The sequence below is a fragment of the Amblyraja radiata genome, chromosome 1 (genome assembly GCF_010909765.2).
Source record: "Amblyraja radiata isolate CabotCenter1 chromosome 1, sAmbRad1.1.pri, whole genome shotgun sequence".
In the NCBI taxonomy this organism is placed as follows: Eukaryota; Metazoa; Chordata; class Chondrichthyes; order Rajiformes; family Rajidae; genus Amblyraja; species Amblyraja radiata.
Window position 1 is genome coordinate 73080976 of NC_045956.1, and position 22594 is coordinate 73103569.

At 41.5% G+C, this 22594-nt stretch overlaps 1 protein-coding gene across 4 annotated transcripts in view; it reads right to left on the minus strand.

Moving 5' to 3' along the window:
• Positions 1 to 17943: 17943 nt before the first annotated feature.
• Positions 17944 to 22594, minus strand: part of wdfy3 (WD repeat and FYVE domain containing 3) — a 280679-nt gene continuing 276028 nt past the window's right edge. For all 4 annotated transcript variants that reach the window (XM_033024126.1, XM_033024134.1, XM_033024105.1 and 1 more), the window contains 2 exons: positions 22137 to 22334; positions 17944 to 20552 (listed from right to left, as the gene is read on the minus strand). In XM_033024126.1, the coding sequence (XP_032880017.1) occupies positions 20432 to 20552; positions 22137 to 22334 (319 nt within the window). In that variant the 3' untranslated portion in view covers positions 17944 to 20431. The remainder of the gene's footprint in view (positions 20553 to 22136; positions 22335 to 22594) is intronic.

Here is a 22594-nt window from a genome sequence, read left to right on the forward strand (position 1 = left end):
CTGGCCCTGGGGATTTATCGGCCTTTAATCCATTCAATTTACCCAACACCACTTCCCGGCTAAGCTGGATTTCACTCAATTCCTCCAACTCCTTTGACCCACGGTCCCCTGCTATTTCCGGCAGATTATTTATGTCTTCCTTAGTGAAGACGGAACCAAAGTAGTTATTCAATTGGTCCGCCATATCCTTGTTACCCATGATCAACTCACCTGTTTCTGACTGCAAGGGACCTACATTTGTTTTAACTAATCTCTTTCTTTTCACATATCTATAAAAACTTTTGCAGTCAGTTTTTATGTTCCCTGCCAGTTTTCTTTCATAATCTATTTTTCCTTTCCTAATTAAGCCCTTTGTCCTCCTCTGCTGGTCTCTGAATTTCTCCCAGTCCTCTGGAATGCTGCTTTTTCTGGCTAATTTGTACGCATCATCCTTCGCTTTGATACTATCCCTGATTTCCCTTGTTATCCACGGATGCACTACCTTCCCTGATTTATTCTTTTGCCAAACTGGGATGAACAATTTTTGTAGTTCATCCATGCAGTCTTTAAATGTCTTCCATTGCATATCCACCGTCAAACCTTTTAGAATTAATTGCCAGTCAATCTTGGCCAATTCATGTCTCATACCCTCAAAGTTACCTTTCTTTAAGTTCAGAACCATTGTTTCTGAATTAACAATGTCACTCTCCATCCTAATGAAGAACTCAACCATATTATGGTCACTCTTGCCCAAGGGGGCACGTACAACAAGACTGCTAACTAACCCTTCCTCATTACTCAATACCCAGTCTAAAATAGCCTGCTCTCTCGTTGGTTCCTCTACATGTTGATTTAGATAACTATCCCGCATACATTCCAAGAAATCCTCTTCCTCAGCACCCCTGCCAATTTGATTCACCCAATCTATATGTAGATTGAAGTCACCCATTATAACTGTTTTGCCTTTGTCGCACGCATTTCTAATTTCCTGTTTGATACCATCTCCAACTTCACTACTACTGTTAGGTGGCCTGTACACAACACCCACCAGTGTTTTCTGCCCCTTAGTGTTTCGCAGCTCTACCCATACTGATTCCACATCCTCCAAACTAATGTCCTTCCTTTCCATTGCGTTAATCTCCTCTCTAATCAGCAATGCTACCCCACCTCCTTTTCCTTTCTCTCTATCCTTCCTGAATATTGAATATCCCTGGATGTTCAGCTCCCAGCCTTGGTCACCCTGGAGCCATGTCTCCGTGATCCCAACTATATCATAGTCATTAATAGCTATCTGCACATTCAACTCATCCACCTTATTACGAATGCTCCTTGCATTGAGACACAAAGCCTTCAGGCTTGTTTTTACAACACTCTTACCCCTTATACAATTATGTTGAAAAGTGGCCCTTTCTGATTTTTGTCCTGGTTTTGTCTGCCTGCCACTTTTACTTTTCACCTTGCTACCTATTGCTTCTACCCTAATTTTACACCCCTCTGTCTCTACGCTCACACATTTAAGAAACCCTTTCCCTTTAACTCCATCCTCCACTATCCCATTTGACGCCCCACCCCCCTTATTCAGTTTAAAACCACCCTGGTAGCAGTGGCAAACCTGCCTGCCAGAATGCTGGTCCCCCACCTGTTAAGATGCAATCCGTCCCTTTTGTACAGTTCCCCCTTACCCCAAAACAGATCCCAGTGATCTAAGAATCTAAATCCCTGCCCCGTGCACCAGTTCCACAGCCACACGTTCAGGTCCCGTATCTCCCTGTTCCTGCTCTCGCCAGCACGAGGAACTGGAAGCAAACCGGAGATAACAACCCTGGAGGTCCTGCTTTTCAGCATTTTTCCGAGCTCTCTAAAGTCACGCTGCAGAATATTCATCCCCTTCTTTCCGACATCGTTTGTGCCGACATGCACTACCACTTCCGGATGTTCACCATCGCCCTTGAGGATTTTCTGCACTCTGCAAGTGAGGAGTGTCCTCTGTCCATCTGTGTTTGGTTCAGTGCTGGACCTTGCCACCCGGGTAGAGGTGTCATTAGTGGGTAACATGAATGTTTATAGCGGTAAAAAGGAATGCCAGTCGTATAGGGTGCTTAGTTCTGCATGGTGTTGTGCATTGTCAATGAGGCAAATGGATTCTGTCAAACTCCTGACTTGTTTATTGTAGAAAATAATGAAAAAGCATTGGGTTATGAGAAAATGATTTACTTGCCACAAGGTACTTGCCTCTGCTGTACTTTTGTAGCCATGGTATGCATATGACTGATCCAGTGGAGTCTCAGGTCAGTGTCAAAAGTGAGTAATGAATGTTAGATCCTCCCTTCTTGTAAATTGTCCTTGTCTGACACTTTGTGGGTCAATGTTACTTGTGAGGATCAGCCCATAACGATGTTTATGCAGGTAGTGACTATAGTTTGTAAGTTGTGAATGGAAATGAACACCATTCCTGAAGTAGAGTCAAGACACTACTTCATGATTTGCAAAGCAAACATGCCTGCAGTTTATCCGGTGTCTAGGATGTTGGAACTTCAACAATCACGGCCATGATGGTTTCTACGAAGTATGACACTTATCATTGGAATGTTTTCCTCTTGGTTATACCAGGGCTCTTAAATACCGTACAGTCTGAAGAAGGGTCTCAACCCCAAACGTCGCCGATTCCTTCTCTCCATAGATGCTGCCTCACCCGCTGAGTTTCTCCAGCATTTTTTGGCTACCTTTAATACCGTACTCAGTCATATGTTGCCTTGGTATCGAGGAATCATTCTCACCTCTGGAATACTTAAAGTCCACATTGATGGACTTGGGAGTTTATCGGCTGAGTTTTTTTTTTCTTGATTTGTCTCATTTATAAAGACAATATTCTCAAGTGGGTTTGTTAATCACACTCATTTTAAATTGCTGAAATTGTTCCAAAATATGGTGCTAGTCAAACTAATGGCAGTAGTAACATGACATTTATCAGTTCATCAATATAACATTATTTTCTATTACTTAATGGGTCTACTCTAGGTTGTCCAGGTCTGAAAAGCTAATACAGGACCAGGGATCACACTACGTCTGCACGGTAGAGTTTGTTTGACATCTTGATCTTCAAATACCCTTTTCCTTAATCGACCAAATTAGTGAAATCCACCACCACCTTCATCAAAGTCTGCCTTTGTGAGATGGTCTTATGTACCTTTTTAGTACAGGAGTGCCATGGTTTCATGAATGGTGGTCTTAAGATAAGCATCACCTGTGCTTTGGTGAGCCAATAAATGGTGACAAGTGACCTTGTTTCTGAAGTGCATTCAATTTTCTTTTCCTTCTAAAATTGGTTGATTTTGCACAGGTTTCAAGTGCAACAGAGCAGCGAGAAAGATTCGAGTGTTGGGGTAATGATGTAATATTGTTTTATACTGGTCTTCACTGGGATTGGTTTGTGTCTTTGCTACACGATGGCATACATGCCAACTTAAAATGGAAAGGAGTTTCTTGGTAGAGTCTAGTTTGCAGAGTTTTTCACAATCCCTGCTGATCAATTGAGTCAAAAAATGATGTGCAAAACCCTCAATTCACTGGTTAGGATTAATGAATCAATATGGGCATCCTTACCTAGTCAACCTGCTTTATTGTCATGTGTCCCAGATAGAACAATGTAATTCGTACTTGCTGCAGCACAACAGAAGACGAAGACGCCTGTGCGTGTGTTTGTTTAACGTGTACTTGATGTTGCACTCCAAGAAGCACACGGTCCTTCACAAAGCCACCGACTAATTCCAATGCCAAGGGAACCAAGACGATTGAAGCTGGTAGATCTGTTGCAGCCTTCATTCGCCTTCACAGCCGTTGAGTTCAAGATAACTTTGTCCGCCTGGTCAGGCGTTGAGGTCTTGGATCGTTCTTAGTCTGGACCCTCATCCTCGACCTTACCACCATGGTGGCCCTACCTGAAGCTGGTGCTTCCAACGGCATCGCTGTCAGAATCATGGGGACACACAAGCCTCTACACCACAACAAGGTAAATGATCCGAAGAGGAGATGTAATCATAATAAATAATTTAATAAAAACTCAGAAAAAAAGAACAAACAATAACAGTGTAATAATAGTCTATTGTAGTTTATAGCTTATGAGGTAGTCGTGTTTACGATCATAGAGTTATACAGCATGGAAACAGACCCTTCAGCCTAAATCATTTATGTTGACCAAGATGCTAGGCTAGTCCCATTTGGCTCATATCCCTCTGAATCTTTCCTATCCAGGTACTTGTCCAAGTGTCTTTTAAATGTTGTTATAGTATCTGCCTCAACCACCTCCACTGGCAGCTCGTTCCATATACCCACCACCCTCTGAGTGAAAATGTTTCACCTTCGGTTCCTATTAAATCTTGACCCTTTCACCTTACATATATACTCTTGTTATTGATTCTCTTACCCTGGCTAAAAGACTCTGCATTTACCGTATTCCCCTCATGATTTTATACACCTCTATTAGATCATACCTCAGCTTCCTGTGCTCCGATTAAATCCTAGCCTGCTAAACCTCTCCCCATAGCTCAGCCCCTCAAGTCTTACTAATGTCCTTGTGAATCTTCTCTGCACTCTTTCCAGCTTAAAGAAATCCTTCCTATGGCAGAGTGACCAAAACCGAACACAATAAAGTTTAATCTTCCTCCCTCTTTATTCTCCCACGGTCGGGGCAGTCAAACCTTCCGCAGTCGGGACGGTCGAAGCTCCTGCAGGTGACAGTCGAAGCTCCTGCTGCCTAGAGCTCCCAAAGTTGGTCCCCAGCAAGAGGCCGCCAACTCCACGATGTTAAGCCGCAGTGCGGACAGTTTCCCCCAACGTCCCACATAAAACAAGCTAAAGAACACTAAATCATACATTTCACATACATTTAACACATACTATAAACAACAAAGAAGGAAGGGACAAGACTGTTGGCGAGGCAGCCACTGCGGCGCCACCCTGTGGACCAGGCCAGATTGTTCACATTTCCTGACATGTTTGTGGTGTGTAAGAAGGAACTGCAGATGCTGATTTAAACTGAAGATAAGACACAAAAAGCTGGAGTAACTCAGCAGGACAGGCAGCATCTCTGGAGAGAAGGAACAGGTGACATTTCGGGCCCAGACCCTTCTTCAGTGTTGCTGTGGGAGGAGACTTAACAGGTGGATAGAGAATGATATTGAAGGATGTGTTCAAAACTCCCTTCAAGTACAACGTCCTAGCTGACTCCTTACAACATGTGGGAGGAGCACACTACATCACAAACCAGCTGCCCTGTTTGTGGAAGTGGCTGCCGTTCCCACATTGGCCTTAGCTACCTCAGAACTCTCGAAACAAGAGTGGAAGCAAGTCATCGTTTATCCAAAGGGATTGGCAGAAGTAAATGTGTTAGTTTGTTGTGATAAATAGGAGTGACTCAATATTGGTATTCTCGCTCACGGTAACATTCCCGACATTAAGACCTAATTACACTTGCTAGGTTCTGTTGATCAGGCCCCGTTTGTTGCAAGACTGTCACCAGACTGCCTACACAGATGTTCTATGCTGAACTCTGTCCTGGGAAGAGATAACCAAGCTGGTATAAGACATTCAAGGATGTGCTGAAAGACTCCTTGATAAAATGAGGTTGCCAGTGATTCTTGGGATACATGACACATGAGCATTATAAGTCAAGGATGGGTCAAGGATGGTTTAAGAACCTCCAGGCCAGACATCGGGACTACACAATACTGATGGCAGTTGTTGCTCACAAACTATTCTCCCCTCGGCCTCGTCAGGCATCTGGTGCCCCAGCTACGGAAGAATATGCTGTTTCCACTTTGGTCATTGGTCACTTTGGAAGTCACAACAGCAGAGACATATTATCCTCCATCACAAGGGCCTATCCATTTCAGCTGCAAGGTCTTTAAAAAGAGGAGGCAGCTGAAACAAGACTCTTCCTCAATTTTAAGCATCTGAACTCTATGGATAAGTTAGATTGGCTATTTTAATTTCGTTCCTGATGTTGCAAAGGCAATCATTGCATTTGTGGGGATTTTGCTGTGCGCAAATTGACTAATAGACTTCCTAAACAACAGCGGGTATTTATGGTCAAATTTGTTTCGAAAATCATGAGGTAATTGAAGGTCTATATAACTAAGATTTAATTTTTTTAACTAACTTCAAGATATTAACCCAGAGATAAAATGGAAACATGAGAACATGCTGATGACATTCTCATAAACGTGCTGCCATTGTAAGATCACAAAGAAAGGTGCTGTTAAATACCTACGGCACTATAAAATGTAGATAATGCAACCACTGGGTGCTGGGGAAGAGTACTGACACATTAAGCATAGTTATTCCCATAAATTCCCTCAGCAGGGTGGTAACATTCAATAAGTCCAGACCTATCACACATGAATAGGACAGAAACATGCTCTTGGCCCCTTTTTCATTGTTCAACGTTAAAACTGATTTAACTTGGCACCATTGTTGAGACTCAGAGCAAAATTAAACGAGCTACTAGTGGCTCTCAGCAGGTCAAGCAGCATCTGTGGATGGAAAGGAATGGTCAATGTTTCGATCCGCTGAGTTCCAAAAGCAGCTCAATTGTTTGCTCCAGATGACAGCATCTGCAGTCTCTTGTGTCTTGAGATTCTCAGAACTTGATGTCAATTTAATGGGCTGAGAACACATTAAGCAATTTTTTTTAAATGTAAATTTGAGGCTCAGATCTCTGCAGTTTCTCCACAGATGCCACTGACTTGAGCTAAAGCTGACTGGACTCAAATGCTGCAATGGTCTATCAATACTAGAACACACGGCAATTGTTGGTGTGACTTTTCGATCTGAAAGCAATGAATGGACAGCCCTGTTCCAGGAGTTATTACTGTTTCAGACATCAATGGGCTCATTATTGGCCCGATTGCAACCTCTTGCTGTGTAAAGAATGTACATGCAAGGTCAGCATTAAGATCAGTACTTTGCAGATCAAGTGAAAAGATACCAATATATCACATTATAAATTAGCTTGCATTGTGGAAAATAAATGCTTCTGTAGTTAATATTTCAGATTGAAGAACTGAAAACAATTGGAGATGGCATGCATTTTATGATTTGGTGGATGAAAGACGGCAAGGGAGAGTAAATTTCCCCTGGGTAGAAATGTCAAAGATCAGAAGGCATAGGTTTATGGTGAGGACAAAGTTTAAAGGAAATATGCCAAGTTTTTTTACAGAGAGTGGTGGGTGCCTGCAACCCGCTGCCAGATATGATAGTGGTGTTTATAAGGCTTTTAGATAGGCACATGGATATACAGGGATTGGAGGGATGTGGATCACTGGCTGGCCAAGCTGATTAGTTTAGCCTGGCATATTTGGCACGGACATAGTGGGCCGAAGGGCCTGTTCCTGTGTAAATAATAAAATGGCGATATGACAGGGTGAAGTGGTAAACAGAATAATGAATAATTGAAAGTAGATCTGGATGTGTTGTAAATAATTCTGATTTTTTTTCCCCCTCTATAAATTATTTTTAAAGTTAATAGTATCCATGAACAAGCTTGCAGGTTCTACATTTCTGCTTAATTCTTGTAAAGCAATGCAATTCAGACTGAGTCATTTGTCGTTTATTTTTTCGCCATTGGTACTATCAGAAGGAAAATATTCATCCCTTCCCATATGTTACCCTACCCTCAAGTTATATTGGCACTTTTCCAGTCACGGGACACTTATACTCCTAACGATGGGGTGTATGTATGAACATTTGCTAGTAACTGCACACAAACATTTGGTGTCAACTACAATCTGCTGATTATGCCCCTTTCATTGAAACACTATACTCCAGTTAATAATAAATAATCCTTATGATAGATTTGCAATGGATATAGATACTCCATATCAATAAACAAACATTCATTTTTAATCACAAACTTTATTAGCCAAGTATTTTTTGCAACATACGAGGAATTTATTTTGCCGAGTCAGTCGTACAAATAAAAAGCAACGGATCACACAAAATACATTTTAACATAAACATCCACCACAGTGACTCCTCCACATTCCTCACTGTGATGTAATGCAAAAAAGTGCAAATTTCTTCCATGTTCTCCCATGGTCGGGGGCCTCGAGCGTTCCGTTGACAGGATGATCTTGACTCCCGAGGCTGGCGGTCGGGCCCTCCGCATCAGGGCGATCGGCTCCTGCATCGGGGGGGGGGGGTGTCAGCTCCCCCGCGCCGGCGATCGGACCCCGCGTCGAGGCTGGTCGAACCTCTGCGATGTTGGAGCTCCCGACTAGCCTCTCCCGAGACTGCGAGCCGTTGATGGCAAGTCTGCAGGCCACGGTTGGAGCAATCCTAGGCAAGGGATCAGCTCTGATGTTAAGTCCACGCCCCGCGTTTGGGCACAAAGTCAGTCCGAGGAGGCCTCCAGCTCCATCGATGGTAGGCCGCAGAGCGACCGGAGATGTGATCCGGAAAATAATCACATCTCCGGCAAGGTAAGAAACTGAAAAAACGTTTCCCCCTCCCCCTCATAAAACAAACTGGAGAACTTTTACACAGACTATTAACACACACTGAAAATAAAAAAAGACAAAAAAACAGACAGACATATATTTATTATTAACTGGAGTATTGCAGGGCTGCCAATCGTGCAGCGCCCTCTGGTGATAAAATATATTTAGCGAAAATACAGTGAACAACTTCCATAAAAATTGTCTTTATATTTCATTGTATTAAACTAAAATGCCACATTTAACATAATTGGGAGACAACATTTCTAATATACAGAGGATGTTGAGAAACGTAGTACATAATTGGACAGCAGGTGCAGAGAGAGAGAATGTTTTGTTATTTACCTTTTTAACTTGTTACAACTGTACAACACAGCAGGTCATTTGGCATTGCATCCATGCTAGCTCCCGTAAGGATAATCCATGACTAATTGGGCCTCCATACTGGCATATTTATATTTTCTCAACTTTTACCTGCTTCAATTGCACCCAACATTGTATTCTCTCGCTATGAAAACATTTTGCTTCTAATCAGTGATCAATTGTAATACATTTCATACTGGACTCTTCACTGTTGTCGGAGAAGAAGCTGATTTTCAGCAGTGTCATTGGATAAAGTGCATTCAGTGAACTTGTTCTCCATTTTATTCCAGCCAAATTGAATCGACTAGTTTATGAAATTTGAACCTTATTACCTTAGTTACAAGTTTTTGTTATTTGATTATATTAGCCAATAGTTTGTACATTAAATCTATAAACTATTCAGTGGCATTTCCTACCCCTTGCTGTTTCTCATTCTTCACCATTCCAATTCTATTTATTAACCCTGATTATAGCCATCATTCCTTTTTTCCACATGTTTTCAAAGTAAGCGGCGGCGGCGACTCGTAGGCGGCGCGACTCTCGTCTGCAGCGGCCTCTGCAGTCCGTCTGCGTTTTTATTATTTTATGTCTATGTTTTTATGTAGATTTTGTTATTTTTGTTGGGGTATGTGTGTGGGGGGTGGGGGTGGTGTGGGGGGGTTGGGGGTAACTTTTAAATCTCTCCCTGCACGGGAGACCCGACCTTTTCTTTGTCGGGTCTCCGTTGTCGTTGGGGCTGCAACGAGGAGCGGCCTCCAACAGGAAGACCGGGGGCTCTGGTGCCGACTACTCACCTCACCGTCGCGGAGCTGGCCGAGTCCAGAGCGGGTGGAGCTGTGGTGGACGCTGCTGTGACCCGACCCCCGGAGATTCGGAGGCTGCAACTGCAGGTCTGGCGGGCGGCGGCACCGGGAGCCCGCGGGTCCCTGGAGGGAGACCGCTTTTCGGGGCTTCCGCAGTGGTGACTTCTCCCGCCCGAGTTGCGGGGTTGAAGAGCTCCTGGAGCGGGGCCTTACAGCACCGCCCCGCGCGGCTTGGAATGGCGGCGGTTCTCTGCGAGCGCACGCCCGGGGCTCTAACACCAAGACCCGGTGTGCGACCTTGCATCACCCGGCGTGGCTTTAATGGCCACGGGACAATCGCCATCGCCCACCGGGGGCTTTGACTTTGACTCTGACATCGGGGGGGGGGGGAGTGCAGTGGAGAGAGAAGTTTTTTTGGCCTTCCATCACAGCAATGTGATGGATGTTTATGTAAATTATGTTGTGTCTTGGGTCTATTTGTTTGTAATGTATGGCTGCAGAAACGGCATTTCGTTTGGACCTCAAGGGGTCCAAATGACAATAAATTGAATTGTAATTGTAATTGTAATTGTAATAGTAATATTGTACCTTGAGATATTTAGTGATCATTCTTGCTAAATAACCACGCCTCTGCTACTACATTGTGGATAGAATGAGAATGTGCATTTGATCATTCTTAAACTCTTTGCTTGTACTATTTCTTAGTCATAGTCATGATCTGCACGACATTTCTTCTTGGATCATTTTCAATCCCTTTCACCCTCCTCATCACTATCCATAAATCCATCATACATTTTGATAAATGTTAAAACAGCCCAAATGAACTTTCCAGGATGAATAGAGCTGGAAATCTCCCTCGTTCCCTATACTAGTAGTCAATGAAATAAAATCCCCGTCTCCCACACCTAGCATTCAAGTATCTGATCGATTGTCCTCAGTTGTAGCCAGTTTGTGTGTTGCTCAAATAACTGTACAGAAATAATTACCTCTTTGAGGTTCTGCTTTTTACATCTGGTTCTTTGGTGCTCAAATTGCTTTGAAACCTCATTCTTGGGAACCCACAGTCATGGCAGAAGTATGGGGGGTCTGGCAACTGCATCCCTTTCCTTTTCTATTTTCTTTCCTCTCCAGCAGCAAAGATATAATTAACGACAGCATCAGGCAGTCTATAGTCTTTGGAATATCTTCTGGAGAAAAGAGCGCAATTCAGTGAGTTAGGGAAGTGGGCCAAGGAATGTCAAATGAAATTTAGTTCCGACAAATGTAAAGACAATAGACAATAGGTGCAGGAGTAGGCCATTCGGCCCTTTGAGCCAGCACTGCCATTCAATGTGATCATGGCTGATCATCCCCAATCAGTACCCCGTTCCTGCCTTCTCCCCATATCCCCTGACCGCTATCTTTAAGAGCCCTATCTAGCTCGTTCTTGAAAGTATCCAGAGAACCAGCCTCCACCGCCCTCTGAGGCAGAGAATTCCACAGACTCACAACTCTCTATGAGAAAAAGTGTTTCCTCGTCTCTATTCTAAATGGCTTACCCCTTATATTTAAACTGTGGCCCCTGGTTCTGGACTCCCCCAACATCGGGAACATGTTTCCTGCCTCTAGCGTGTCCAAACCCTTAAATATCTTATATGTTTCAATAAGATACCCTCTCATCCTTCTAAACTTCAGAATATACAAGCCCAGCCGCTCCATTCTCTCAGCATATGACAGTCCCTCCATCCCAGGAATTAACCTTGCGAACCTACGCTGCACTCCCTCAATAGCAAGAATGTCCTTCCTCAAATTAGGGGACATTATGAGAAGCTAAACCAGGGCAGAACTTGCAGTGTAAATAGAAGGCCCCTAGATTGTTCTAGAACAGGAACCTAAAGGCACAGAATTCCCTGAAAGTAGTAATACAGGGAGACGGGGTGGTGAGTAGACATTTGGCATATTTCCCTCTTTTTGTCAGGGTAGAGGGCAGGAGATGGGATGTCATGTTGCAACTGGACAAATGGCTGGCGAGACCACACTTGGAGGTAATGTGCACTGTTCTGGTCACCCAGCTATAGGAAAGGTGCAGAAAAGATTCAAGTACGTTACTGGGACAAGAAGGGTTGAGTCACAGTGCCCTCCATAATGTTTGGGACAAAGACCCATCATTTATTTATTTGCCTCTGTACTCCACAATGAGAGCTGGGAAGGGGAGGGGAAAGAAGAAGAAAGCAGGGACTACCTGAAATTGGAGAAGTCAATGTTCATACCGCTGGGGTGTAAACTAGGTATGTTGCAAAGTCTACCTGAAGCGTCGCTGAAAATCTGTCGCTGCGGGTGTGCGCGATTTTGGCGCCGTTTAGAGGGGGGCGGGTTTAAAACGCGATTTTCTCCAGGCTGTTCAAATCGAAGATGTTCAGCCTAGTTAATTATTAACGAAAAATCGCTGGAAGACCCCATCACAAAAGCTATTATTAGTTTTAAAGGCCTCGTATAATAGTTATAGTAGTTTAAAAATCAATCTCTAAACCCGCGACCACCGGCAGCTGTCAGGGTCGCATAGAGCAAATAATAGAAGGTAGGCTGCTTATTTTTACATTAAAAAGGGCTTCTTAAGATCCCTTTATACAAAGTTTAAAGTTGCGAGTAGCTCATTTTGGGCCCATTATATCCCGCAGTATTTTTCTGGGCATTTGAGGGCACAAATCTACCGCAATGTGAACGTTCTAAACCAGCGCGTTCACAGGATCCCACTAGAAAGCTGATTTAAATGGACTTTAATTTACAGCAATTGAACACTAAATTCCTTCCATTTGGCCTATAAATTAATGTAAATGAGATTTAAAAATCATGTTTTATTGTGAATTATTTATGAATATTATTTGGACACTTAGGCTATTTAAAAATGTTAATCATTTATTAAGAAATGGATAGATGTTTAGATCTAGTAATTGAAGTTTGAAATTAGCTACACTTGGGTAACTAACTAATTATATGCTTTAATTTCAGGTCATCCAAGTAAGATTATTTTATATTTGTTTCAGAATGGTTCAATCTATGATAACTGAAAATTTCATTCAGTTCTCTTAATTTTTAAGAAGGTTATGGGCTTTTGACTGTCCACGATCACAGCTTTTTTGTTATGTCCATAGAAAATCAATAGGGAACAAGATGCTCATTTCCGAGTATGAAAATGGCCATAACATTTTAAATACTTGAGATATGAAAGTGAATTAGGTGTCAAATTAAACTTATTTTTATGCTTTATCTGATGGGATAAATTGCAGACTTGATTTTTTAAATCTCAAAATTTTGTAACATTGCTATGTAAACTACCCAAGCGAAATATGAGGTGCTGCTCCTCCAATTTACGCTGGGCCTCATTCTGGCCATGGAGGAGGCCCAGGACAGAAAGGTTGGATTTGGAATGGGAGGGAGAGTTGAAGTGCTGAGCCACCGGGAGATCAGGTTGGTTAATGCGGACCGAGCGGAGGTGTTGGGCGAAGCGAACGCCAAGCCTACGCTTGGTCTCACCGATGTAGAGCAGCTGACACCTGGAGCAGCGGATGCAATACATGAGATTGGAGGTGCAGGTGAACCTCTGCCACATCTGGAAAGACTGCTTGTGTCCTTGGATGGAGTCAAGGGGCGGGATAAAGCGACAAGTGTAGCATTTCCTGCGGTTGTAAGGGAAAGTGCCACGAGAGGGGGTGGTTTGGGTGGGAAGGGATGAATTGACCAGGGAGTTACGGAGGGAGCAGTCTCTGCGGAAAACCAGGGAGTTACGGAGGGAGCGGTCTCTGCGGAAAAGTTGCTTTAGAAGTATGTTTGGGATCATTGTCTTGCTGTAGAATGAACTGCCGGCCAATGAGTTTTGAGGCATTTGTTTGAACTTGAGCAGATAAGATGTACCTATACACTTCAGAGTTCATTATGCTATGTCCATCAGCAGTTGTATCATCAATGCAGATAAGTGAGCCAGGACTTTCAGCAGCCATACATGCCTAGGCCATAACACCCCCACCACCGTGTTTCACAGATGAGGTGGTATACTTTGGATCTTGGGCAGTTCCTTCTCTCCTCCATACTTTGTTCTTGCCATCACTCTCATATAACTTAATTTTTGTCTCATCTGTCATTAAGATCTTTTTCCAGAACTGGGGTTCCTCTTTTAAGTACTTCTTGGCAAACTGTAACCTAGCCATCATATTTTTGCTGTTACCATCTTGCAGTGTAGCCTCTGTATTTCTGTTCATGAAGTCTTCTGCAGACAGCAGTATTTGACAAATCCACACCTGACTACTGAAGAATGTTTCTGATCTGTCAAACAGGTGTTTGGGGATTTTTCTTTATTACAGAGAGAATTCTTCTGTCATCAGCTGTGGATGTGTTCCTTGACCTGCCAGTCCCTTTGTGATTAGTAAGCTCACCAGTGCTCTCTTTCTTCTTAATGATGTTCCAAACAGTTGATTTTGGTAAGCCTAAGGTTTGGCTGATGTCTCTAACTGTTTTATTCTTGTTTCTCAGTCTCATAATGGCTTCTTTGACTTTCATTGGCATAACTTTGGTCCTCATGTTGATAAAAAGCAATACAAGTTTCCAAAGGCGATGTAAAGACTGGAGGAAAGACTAGGTGCTGAGAGCTCTCTTATACCTGCATCATGGAACCAAAATGTATAACAATGGCTGTTATTAAAATCTGACAATGTACACTTTAACCACATGTGATTTTTTTTCTCTTACAAATCTCAAATTGTGGAGTACAGAGACAAATAATTAAACGATGGGTCTTTGTCCCAAACATTATGGAGGGCAATGTATACTGAGAGACAGGATAGGCTGGGACTTTTTCCTGGAGACTCGGAGTCTGAGGAATGACCTTTACGAATATTTTAAAATAATCAGGCATAGATAAAATGGATGGTCAGTCTTTTAAATCTGGAGGGAATTAATTTAGTCAGGTAAGGGATTTTAAAAGAGACCTGCTGGGTATCCTTTATACACAGAGTAGTAGGTATATCAAATTAACTGCCAGGGAAAGCTGTAGCGATGGACACTATTACAATGTAAAAAATGTCCACAAGGTAGACCAATAGAAAAAGTTGAAGTATAAGGGCCAAATATAGGTAAATGTCATTTGCCCGGATACACATTCAGGGCCGTGTGGACAAAACAGCCTGTTTTCCTCTTGTTACTACATTATTTTTCACTTGTCTGAATGGTTCCTGTGCTCGAGTTGCCCATCCATCGGCTTTCTGTATTATCTTGAACCAAACTCTCTAATTTCCCCATTCCACAATGCGAGGCTGGAGCTTGGAGTTGGACTCCTTTTTGCAAATGTGGTTTCTGGGAATTGGTCGTTCCTACAAATTCCCACATGCTTGCTTTATATTCCTAATATAAATGTGATTGATTATAGACCTTGTGTTCATTGTGTAAACAGCTATTGCCTTCTGTGGCAGGGATGAAAATGAAATGCCAGCTTCCAGGTTTGTTGACTTTTTTTCATGAAAAGAACATTGCTTTATCTGTTTTACCCCAAAGCAGCAACACTTCCCATATACACCTCTTCAAACCTTTTCTACTGCATTGAGTGCTCACAATGTGCCCTCCTTTACATCAAGTGTAGACTAGGCGACAAACATATGCAGACAGTCTGCCAAGACCTGCTGGATATCCCAGTTGCTAACCATTTTAACTTTCTATTCTCTTAATGACCTTTTTGCCCTTGGCCGCCTCTATTCCAAGAGTGTGACAATTCCCCATCCTCTCATCAGTCGCTCCTTTTTAAACAAAATTAGTGAGTGACCTTAGCCTAAGGAAACTTCCTCTCTACCTGCACCCAACCTGTAAAATTTCAATGAGATATCTCTGTTATTCTACACTCCAACAGTCTAGTCGATTCCAGTTTGCCCCAGGAGGTAAATCTGCTGTTCCTGGAACCAGTCCAGTGAATCTTTCCTGAACAGTCTGGAAACAATCTACTCCAATAACATTTCCTTGCTTCTATAGTACAGACTATTTGCTTTTCTACCCACTTGTTGGCTTCCAATTGTGTACAAGGACACCCCTGCTATTATGCATTTAAATAGCGTAACTGCCCAATCTCAGATAATTTAAAAAAAAGTTGCTTTTTGCTTATGTACATTAATGGATGATCTGCAGCTTTGTACACCTCATTCCATCTAACATTCTTGCATGCCTGCACAACTGGTCTATATTGCCTTTAATTTCTTTACAACTTTGGTATCATCAGTAAACTTGGAAATGTAATGAAAAACTGTCCCTTGCCTCCCAAGAATAAAAGATCTCCTTCACTGACAGAATCCTCTGTATCAATGCAGGAAGTAAGTTGATGCTCCATAATTCACCAGAGAGAACCTCATCAAATTGGAAACAGTAATCTTACCCTCAAGTCTTTGTATTTTCAGAACTGAATGTGGAAAACTAATGCCTTGTTTTCATGAAGTGTAAATCTTGCTTTTGGTATGGTTCTTATCAGAATAGAACACATTGTACCAGACTTTTCTCTTGCTTGTTTTCATAGAAATATACATTCATAAGCTGCTTTAATATTAAAAGTGTAAAGATCAATATATTGAATCCAAGTGAGCTAGACAATTGGATTTAAAATTGGCTTGGAGGAATGAGTCGAAGGCTAGTTATGGAGGGTTGTTCTTCTGATCGGAGGCCTGTGACCAGAGCACAGCTGTAGCGATCAGTTCTGGATCCACTGTTTGTCATTCAAATCGTTAATGGAGATAACAATGTAGTTAACACTGTAGTAGATTTGTACATGACACAAATTGGTGATATAGTGGACAGGGAGGAAGGATATTTAAATTTACAACATGATCTAGATCAGTTGCCAAGGTGAACCAATGAATGGGAAATGGAATTTAACTTCAAGTGTGAGGTGTGGCACTTTGGAATGTCAAACCAAGGCAGGATTTGCACAGTAGATTGTGAAGTCGTGGATAGTTTACAGAATAGAGATCTGGAAGTACAGGGGCATGCTTCCCTGAATGTAGAGAATTAAGTGGACTGTAGTGAAGGTGCTGTTTGGCATGCTTGTCTCCATTGGGGGTGTTGAGAACAAAAGTTGGACATCATGGTACAGTTGTACAAAAGTCATTGGTAAGACTACACATGCAGTTCTGCTTGCCCAGCTACAAGATGTCATTAAGTTGGAAAAAGTGCAGAAGAGATCCACCAGGATGCCTTCTGCACTTTCACCAGTATGCCTTCAATGTTTGAGTTACAGGTAGAGGTTGGATAAAGCTGGTACATCTATCCATATAACTAAAAGTCTCTTCTTGACCACTTCCCGTCTGTGCTGTATATTGATTTTAGAAAAAAACGTTACCATAGGTCGCTATGATATTTGGCCATCTTACTCAGTCCTCCTCCGCTGAGGCAGCCCTGAGGATTTTTCCGATCGATGAAAAATAAAAAAGTTATGAGTGTTTAAAAAATCTTGAGATCAGCTGATTGATCCTCTCGCCTGCCAATCGCCACAATGAAGGTAACGCCCCTTCCGGGGAGGGGGGGGGGGGGGGGCAGGACTATAAAACCCCGGATGTGAGTCAGTCTGGAAGATCGCGAGGGAAAGTCCACAACTGTGATTCTAAGCTGTGAATCAACTGAACTGTGAGTCTGCAATGTACTTGCAATAATTAGCCCTTAATGACAATGCAATGAGTTGTTTGGTAATTTGGTGGCCTGAACACTTGAAATGCAATGAAATTGAATGTGGTGGCCTGCACGCTGCTTGAAATGGAATTTCAAGGAATAGCCGTGAGTGACTGAGCTGCCAGCCCAAGAATCCATTCGGCCCACAATGTCCACACTTGCCCTATGGAAACTAGCGCTCCAGAAAGCCCCCACCCCCGTGTGAACATGGGACCCAACGGGTTCCACTTAATCTAGTTTTGTTTAGGAGTCTGATCTCATTGAAGTGTATAAGGAGTGGAGTGGGCTCAGCATCTTTTTCCTGGGATAGAGGATGTCATCTTAAGATGAGAGGTGAAGAGATTTAAGTTGGACCCGAGAACCAACTTTCGCGCTGAGGGTAGTCCATATCTGGTATGAGCTGCCACGGTAAGCTATGGATGCCAATACAATTACGACTTTTAAAAGACATTTGGGCAGATTGTGGATAAGTCGGATTTAAAGGGCTATGTCATCTCCTGTTGTATAGCTCTGACTCTACAACAATTGTTACTATAAATACAGTGGTTTGAATAAGATTTTTTTTTTAAAGCAAATATATAATAAAAAACAAGCAATTAATTACCGACCCTTATGTGAAACCAGTAAAAGCCGGGTTTGGTGGTAAATAGCAGGTATTTATTTAAATGGAAAAAAATTAGTACCAGGACTTGTTGCTATTGCATTAGTTACATATGTATTGTGTGACTGTAGCTCTTTCATTAAGACAAATATACATTGAACATTCAGATACCACAGTTTACACACTAATATAATGCGTCAGTCTAGCACAGGAACCACCAAAACACGGATTTCAATTCTCATATACAGTAGAAAAATCCCACTCCAGTTTAGCCTGTATCTTTTCAGATTCATTACTGTACAGATTATGGTACTTTTGGGAAGGGGTACAAATAATTGGTTAATATATTAAACACAACAAAAGTGGAAAACAATTTTTACATTTTACTGACACAAAAAGTCAGCTGTGTTAATCATGCAACAAGTAACAAAACTTGCTGAAATTAAAAATACTTTCAAAGAGTATAATTGCATAAATATTATACAGTTCATTTACTGCAAAGAAATGCTGTCTTTAAAATGATAGAGAAATGTATATGATAAAATGATTCCTACCAGTTTTATACACAACAGCAAGGTGCAAAATTTTCTGTAACTTTTAGTATTGGTGTAGACAACTGCTGCCTTTTTGCATCAGGTTCTACCAATAAGCATAACGGTACAAATTGCACAATACATTATACAGATACATACACATGAATGTGTTTTACAACAAGAGGAAAGGGAAAGATGAGTATGTTAGTTACACACGAATATACTTACTACAACATGGATTGCTCAAGTGCTTTCTACAGATTATATTATGTATTGATATGCCCATCACAATTTTAACAAAGGTCAATTTTAAATAAACAATTGTACTAAGAGGTGATCCTTGCACTGGTAGCAGCATTTTACGCAACATTTTCTGCCCACTGTATTACTGCAATAACGGTCTTTTACAGCCAATTAATCTACAATAATGATTCTGAGACACCCTCACTTAACACATTAACAACTACCAGTAGTTGCTTCTTTGCCCCAATCAATGTGCTTTCAGAATATAACTGTTTACTAACAGCAATATTCTTTTGACAGCTAATATTAAATACTGAGGTCCTTTACAAATATGCTCATTGGTACTATCTTGCATTTTTATATCTTGTTTCCTTTCGAGAAATAATTACTTGGGGCAGTCTAACACTGGAGCAACATGCTAGCTGCCAAAGCCCACAAATGATTAATTAGCAATTTTAATCAATCTATATGCGTGGAAGCCATTTTGTAAAATTCACTTCATGGCTATTGAAGATTTGCTGAATGAACTAGATTACGACAGTAATGCTTTGGATGTGTTGTAATTTTAATAAATGAAGATGCAAGAACCCCCAGATGGTGAGATTTCAAATCTGCTTTAAAGGTTCAATCAACAACCAGAGCCTCCGTGTCCCTTCACTCGGACATTGGCCATATTCTAGCAAAGCATAACATTGTTTTAAATTAAGACAACTCACTGTATTGATTCCATCTGTTGATTAGAGGAAAAATTGCTGTGTAAAATAATCTACTTTTGTGAACTGGTTGGATGAAGGAGAAAATAATTTCAAATTAAAGTGACAGTTAAAATAAATGTAAGGGGCCTCTTCTTTGCTTCTCTTCCTTTACCACACACTCAAAGTTCTGCATTGTGTTGGTGCAAGGCTGAAAGTATTACTTGCATTCACTGGCACCACAAGTGCCCCATTGCTCCTAAAACGTGTAGCATTAAATGAATGGTTGCTAGAACAGAGATAATGTTGTTATAGCACATCTGCAGGTAAATATTAATATTTCTATGATGTTATGAATATCAGGGAAGCTATTACTGTGGGTACAGCAGTGATTAATTTGAAACTTACTTGTGCCCCTTTTCTTTGATACTGTGCCTATGTAATAGAGTAAACAAATAAACCTGATATCTATACATTTTGATTCAAACAGTAATTAAAATGAAAAAAATACAATGCAAGGTATTAATGCAATTGAAAATAACGGTTCTGGTTAGCATTTACACATTTTTAATCTCTTAAAATAGTTACTAAATGATGCTAGACACACTACTATTGATTTCTAAAATCACACATTTAGTGGTTAGTAGGACATCTTATTACAGGCATTTCAGACATTTCTCTTGTTTAAAAAGGCCATTACAACTATTTACACTATAAACAAATAGGATTCTTGCAGAGAATGCAGATTTACATCTAAAATCTGACAAGCCACTGGTTCAATGAATAAGAGTGACATTACCAAGATGTTTGAGAGATGATTTTCGGTCCAGAACTACTCTCAGCAAATACAAGTAGAGAGAAGAGCACATTAACTGCAAGGCAAATGATCCCTTTCTATTCAGTATATTACAGTGCTTCAAGACAGTACAAATGTATGTAAACTCTTCCCACCCCACCCTCAACATGACTTTTCCTTTTGCATAAAATCATTTGAAATAGCTGGGGGTAATAATTAATATCCTTGGCTGACCACCTGATACAGTTCAGGGACCTGCTAGTTCCTGGAGCAATCATCAGCTCCTTTCTCCTGTTGCAAGTTGTAGTAACAATTCTGACAAACACGGACGGGTGAGGAGATTTTCAAACGCCTGACCTCGGACTGAAATCGACTACACCTGAAATATGAAAAGAACGTGCATCAAATGAAGTGTTGTAAACATTTAAAGATTATATTCAGAGTCCATGGCGCAATTTGCGTTAGATAGGGACCATATTTAAAACTCAACTACAGTATACAAATTGAGTATATAAATCCAACCAGTTTGCTCTCAATCGCCAGGACTGATGGAAGATGTCACTAGCAATGCTAGTAAGCAGGTTGTGCTTGTTCGCTTAAGACCATCATAGCCTTGATCCAAACGTGGATCACATGTAAATTAACTTTGAAGGTATGAGACAGGAATTGGCTAGGATAGACTAGCAAATTATACTTAAAGGGCTGATTGTGGAGATACAATGGCAAAGATTTAAAGACCGCATGGATGAACTCCAAACATTGTTCATCCTGGCGAAAATATAAAACTGGGAAGGCGGCTCAACCGTGGCAAATCAAGAATAGTGTTAAATCCAAGGAAGAGGTATGTAAATTGGCCAGAGGAAGCCGCAAACTGGAGAGGAGGGAGAAATTTAGAATTCAACAGAGGACAAGGGGTTAATTAAGAGGGCGGAAAAAGAGCATGAAAGAAAGCTTGCGGGGAATATAAAAACTGACTGTAAAAGCTTCTTTAGATATGTAAAAATGAAAAGATTACTGAAGACAAATGTAGGTCCCCTACAATCGGAGACAGGTGAATTTATAATGGGAAACAATGAAATGGCAGAACAGTTAAATGAGTACTTTGGTTCAGTCTTCACTAAGGAAGACACAAACAATCTCCCAGAAATATAAGGGGACTGAGGATCTAGTGTGAGGTAGGTACTGAAGGGAATCCATATTAGTCAGGAAATTGTGTTAGGTAAACTGTTGGAAGGCAGATAAATCCCCAGGGCCTGATGGTCTGCATAAGGAGGAAGCCCTGGAAATCGTGGATGCATTGGTGGTCATTTTCCAATGTTCTCTCGATTCTGGATCAGTTCCTGTGAGGGTAGCCAGTTCCTGTGAGGGTAGCCAATAACTGGTGCAGGGGAACATTACCACTTATAGGTTCCCCGCCTAGTCACAAGCCATTCTGTGTTGGAAATATGCAGGTGGTCTTTCATTGTCGCTGGGTTGTATCCTATAATTTCCTCCCCAACAACACTAAGTAAAAGGGATCCAAGATAAGGTCTCACCACCACCTTCTCAAGCGTAATTAGAGACTGGAAATCAATGCTGGCCTTGCCAGTGATGCCCAAATGCTAATATATTTTAAAAAAAACCTTCAAATGAATGGGTGCTTTGATTGCTTAAACTATATACATTACTAATATACCAAACTCATATAGAGATGGACATAATGAAATATGTGTCAGCACATTTCTATTAGCCTGCTTGGAGGCATGAGATAAAGCGTCACTGTTGCGATTCTATTATAAAGTAAGTAGGAATATTATTTAATTTCATTCAGCAATTAAGTCAAGATCTAATGTTAAGATCAAAATAAATTAAAAGTAAACTCCAGCTGAATATTACCACTTGTAAATATAACAACAGTTTCATTGTGGATTGCACCAAAAAGAACATTCCAAATGTATATAAAACTGAATTTATGCTCTCTTACTTTTGACAGAAGAGCTGCCCACAGTTCCTACAGTGATGCCGTCTCTCAGTCAGGGAGAAGCGTGCTGAGCATCCCGAGCAGCAGTCGCCTCCATCATCTTTAATCCAATGATCAGCAGCTGTCCTCCCAGGTTGGTCGCTCACTGACCAGCTGAATACACGACCTCGTGCATCACCCACCAGGATTTTACTGTGATCCCTGCAGAGGAAGGTGAACAAAGAGACTCCAATCACCTCATTGAATTGATATGCCAAACAACAGACCCACCACATGTGTTCACATCCATATTATCTGGTCTAGATGTGGAAAATGTATCTTTCTGGTCCAGCCTCATAAATGCTTGATTTCAAACTGTGCACTGAAGAGGTCCTACCTCTAAAACCTTTGTCAGCAAATAAAGCCCATGCCCACATGTATGCTGCCTTTCAAAGTTGCATTTGTTTTAATGTCTAAATGCG